Genomic DNA, 4,438 nt, shown 5'->3' with positions numbered 1-4,438 from the left:
CTCGACTAGCAAATTGATTCGTGGACTCGAATCAATCTTACTTTCTTCAACCTTAGATTTAGGTTCGTGGACTCGTTCTTGAATCGAAGGAAACTAGATCCGACTCTAGTTGATTGAAGATTGCAACATCGAGGTACTTGAAGCTACATGGAATTCTTCCAAGTCTTTGAGGATTCGAGACAAAGGGTTTCTCGTGAGGTTTAAGGTATTTTGATCCATCTCTATCTTTGCATTAAGAGTAATCTTGGGACAATACTCCATCTTATATGAATCTTGGACTAGGTTCATATCACGTGGTAATGCAGATGAACTCTATGAGTGCTGCAGGTCCCGACGGCTTCTCTAGGGCTTTCTATAAGACTTGCTGGGACATCATTCAGGATGATGTAGTCGGCATGGTACGGAGCTATTTTGCCGGAAGGGACTTCACTAGAGCTATCACGCACACGTCCATTGTGCTATTACCAAAAAAACCGAGTCCAGGAACCTTTGCGGATTATAGGCCGATAAGCCTGTGCAATTTCAGTAGCAAGGTAGTCACAAAGCTGATGGTAGTTCGGATGGCTACAATACTGCCTCGTGTGTTGTCGCCGCAACAGAGTGGATTTGTCGCTGGTCGCTCTATCACGGATAATGTCCTTCTGGCCTCAGAGATGTGTCATGGACTTAACCGACACAATCGGGACATAGTGCTTAAACTTGATATGGCCAAGGCATATGATCGTGTGTCCTGGGTTTTCTTGACTGCGGTGATGCGTCGGTTGGGATTTAGTGAAGTTTGGATCGATATGGTATACCGAGCTCTATCGAATGTCTGGTACTTAGTAATTGTGAATGGCACAAAAGAGGGATTTTTTACATCCACAAGGGGTCTTAGGCAGGGGGATCCTTTATCACCAACCTTGTTTGTAATTGCTGCGGAGGTACTCTCCGTCTATCTGGCCCGAGTCTATGACGATTGCACTGTGCCTCGTTTCTCTCAGCCAGCCGCCGGGTACACCACATATCCATCACCTGGCTTATGCAGATGACGTTATAATCTTTAGCACGGCCAGGCTTGGGGCAATTGCGAAGGTCATTACGGCTCTTAAGAGTTATGAGGAAATTTCGGGCCAACTAGTGAATTTTCAAAAGAGTGCATTCTATATGCACCCACATACCCCGCACCGGGTAGTGGACAGTGTTCGCAGGGAAACCGGGTGCGTGCATAATGAGTTCCCATTTACCTATCTTGGGTGCCCGGTGTACACAGGGCGGAAAAAATGCGTCTACTTTGCCAAGACGATCGATAAAGTCAAAGCTAAGTGTTTGAGTTGGCAACGATGGCTTTTGTCCAAAGGGGGGAAGGCTACCTTGATATCGTCAGTGTTACAGGCTATCCCGCTACACTTGTTTGCAGCCTGTGCGCCTCCCAAGCAAGTCGTTCGGGATATAGAACGGTGTTTTGCTAGCTTCTTCTGGAAGCAATCGGGTGGGGCCCAGTACCATTGGAGTTCGTGGAAGACGCTCTCCTTGCCTAAGAAGGAAGGGGGAGTTGGTTTCCTAGACTTAGACTTAATGGTGCGAGCAGCCAGTGCGAAGCTGTGGTGGAACTTTCGCACTGACCACACTTTGTGGTCAGATTTTATGAGAGCCAAGTATTGTAGGCGGATCCATCCGGTCGCCAAGGTGGCCCGGTATTCTGATTCGCACACATGGAAGCGAATGCTAGCAGTTCGTGATGAGGTGGAGCGGGTTCTCATGTGGCGCGTGTTCCAGGGCCGGGTTAATTTCTGGTGGGATAACTGGTCAGGTTTGGGGCCGCTCGAAAACATGTTTCTCTTCCCGAGGGTTTCTTACTCTCGGGAGATGCTCCTGGATTACATACATGATGGTGTACTTGATTTGGCTGGTCATGAGGAGTTGATATATGCAGGGGTTGCCATTGACTTGTCCAGAATGGGCCAAGGCCCGAGGGATACTCCTCTCTGGACAGCCGCATCAGACGGTATGTTTTCTTATGCCTCAGCTAAGGCTTACTTAAGGCCTATTTTGCCCATTGCACCGGACCCACTTCTCGCTAAGTGTTGGCGTAAGCACCTTCCTTTTAAGGTGTCCTTCTTGGCTTGGAAAGTGCTCCGAGGGCGGATACCCACGGATGATGCCTTATCTCGTTTCGGGCATGTGCTCGTGTCAAGATGTAGGTGCTACCCAGCCCCGTCTATTGAGACCATTGCACATGTTTTTTATGATGGGGAAACAGCAAAAATTGTTTGGAGTTATAAATTGGCGTCCCTAGGCCTGCAGTCACGGCACCGGAGTCTTAGGACGTTAGTGGCTGGCTGCGGCCGGGGAGGGGCGCGTAACCCTTTATTTTCTTTTGTTGTAAGCAGGTTGCCATGCTTGGTGATGTGGGAGCTATGGAAGCACCGTAACGGCTGTATGCTTGGTCGGGGTTCCCCGAGTGTTGCGCGAGTTATGTTCGGGGTGGCTAGGGGGGTTGCGGAATGCCTATTCAGGCGTTGGCCTATGCAGCATATCCTGCCCCCGAGCTGGAGGATAATAGTTGCATATCTGGAGGCACATGTGCCGAGACGAGTGGTTAGGGCAGTCAGGTGGACCCCACCAGCAGCTAGAGCTCTTAAGATTAATGTATCTCTTTCAGAAGCTGGAGAGGGGGACGCAGCCTTGGTGCGCAACTCAGTCGGCGGACTCTGCTATGGGGTGGCGTGGTCTCGGCGAGGGGAGCATACCCAAGGATTATTTCGGGTTTTGTTCTCCTGTCTACAGTGGTGCCTGGCTGGAGGATATGTGGAGATTATTATGGAATCCACGATACAGGACCTGGGACGTTATCTTGATGTCTCGATCCGGCCGCCGTGGGTGTTAGATGAGGTTGTATCCCGCCTCCGTTTCCTGTGTTCATGTGGGTCTGTCTCTGCCAGTTTGTGCCCATCAAGGGCTAACCTGCCGGCACAGGCCCTAGCTGATTGGGCTGTTGCCGAGCCAGGAGAGACTTGTTTTACATGTTTAGCAGAGCTCCCATCCAGGGTGCGCGTTCTCATTATTGGTGACGATGTGCCTTATGTCTTCTTTGACGAAGAAGACCCACCCTGATTATGCTTTTATCTTACTTGGGGGCCTGCGTGCCTGTATTTCCCTGTACGATTGCTGTTTATTTTATGCTGGGTAAAAAGAAAATGAAAATGAAAATGAAAACAGAGAAAAAGAGAGAAGGAGGAAAAAAGAAAAAGAGGAATGAAAAGAATTGAGGGGAAACAATATGGGAGAAAGAAAGAAAGAGTGGTAAAATGAGGGAATTGGCAGGAAAAGAAAGAGTTGAGGTGAGCTAAAAACAGAGAGTGTGTGAGGTGTTCTTGGAGGCCATGAAGTCTTGTTGTCAGGACTGAGTCTCAACGTAAGGTGTTGGCGGTACAACATGGCACCCTAGTCCGGGCTGAACGGTGCACCGGGCAGGACTAGTCAAATCCATTGACCTAGTCAGGCTTGCTGTTGGCCAATAGTAGCTGAGACCCTTCTGGACTCCGGGGGGGACGGGCCATTATTTCTGGGGGAAGCTGTTTGTCCGCGTCAGCCTGTTAATACCTTATACACTCACCTTTTATGTAGAATTGTTTTGAAGTAGCTGGGGTCAAGGGAGCAGGATGTTTGTTTGTTCTATCTTGTTTCCTATTTTGCAGGTTTTGTTTCTTTGGCCTCCGAGGCATTGACTGGTCTATAGGCTTCTTTTGGTTCCGCCTTTTCAGGCATCTTTCAAGATAGACCAGGCCTCAACGTTGGTGCAAGCGGTAAGAAATTGCATCCTAGCCCGGGCTGAACGGTGGCCGGGTAGGTGTTTTTCAAATCCGTTGGTAGTAGTCCAGGCTTGCTACTGGCCCATAGTAGCTAATCCCGTTAGGGTTGGTTCTGGTTCGTGCTGGTGCTGATCGGGGTTTTGATGCTATTGGCTGCCTTGATTGCACCGGTCAGAGTACTGAAGTTTGGCCTGTGACCTGCTTGTATTATTTATGTATCTTTGACTTAGGCTTGTGTGCCGATATTTCTGAATATTGTTAGGCCTTTACCATATTTGGTGGGAGTGTGAGTTATTGCTTGTAACAGGGCAGTCAATAGCATCCCAGGAGATGTTGCGGCTGTGGTTGCAGCTTGGTTGGATTGCATTATAGTGCTGTGACGCTATAGTGCAGCTGGCAGGGAGGTGCTATGGCTCGTGACAGGCAAGGTGACTGTTCCCCTTGCCATCTATCTTCACGCATATATGGTGGACCGTGATGCAGTTGGGCTACACTTGCATTACATTTATTGAGCAGCTGCATAGTCTACTTTACTTAGTAGCTTATTTATTGCTTTGTCCTAGTCTATGGTCGAGTGTTAGCTATATCTAGCATGGGACGTAGGGCATGCATGTTATAGCCCCGGGGGCCTTCGTTTTGTAATC

General features: G+C 49.0%; 1 protein-coding gene across 1 annotated transcript; it reads left to right on the top strand.

Moving 5' to 3' along the window:
• The first annotated feature begins 299 nt into the window (after nucleotides 1-299).
• Nucleotides 300-3,096, top strand: LOC109174317. The gene is made up of 2 exons (XM_019323555.1): nucleotides 300-817; nucleotides 924-3,096. Exons 1-2 carry the CDS (start codon nucleotides 300-302, stop codon nucleotides 3,094-3,096), a joined length of 2,691 nt encoding a protein of 896 aa, XP_019179100.1.
• The last annotated feature ends 1,342 nt before the right edge of the window (nucleotides 3,097-4,438 follow it).

This window comes from Ipomoea nil, unplaced genomic scaffold (assembly GCF_001879475.1).
Source record: "Ipomoea nil cultivar Tokyo-kokei standard unplaced genomic scaffold, Asagao_1.1 scaffold0146, whole genome shotgun sequence".
NCBI classification, from domain to species: Eukaryota; Viridiplantae; Streptophyta; class Magnoliopsida; order Solanales; family Convolvulaceae; genus Ipomoea; species Ipomoea nil.
Note: the sequence above shows the minus strand (reverse complement) of the source record. Positions and strands in the feature narration are given on the sequence as shown.

Bases quoted from the DNA above. Each gene is read 5' to 3' on its own strand.
- LOC109174317 (XM_019323555.1), top strand. From the start codon at position 300: ATGCAGATGAACTCTATGAGTGCTGCAGGTCCCGACGGCTTCTCTAGG. The intron at 818-923 runs GTACTTAGTAAT...ATTGCTGCGGAG, and splicing joins CGAGCTCTATCGAATGTCTG to GTACTCTCCGTCTATCTGGC.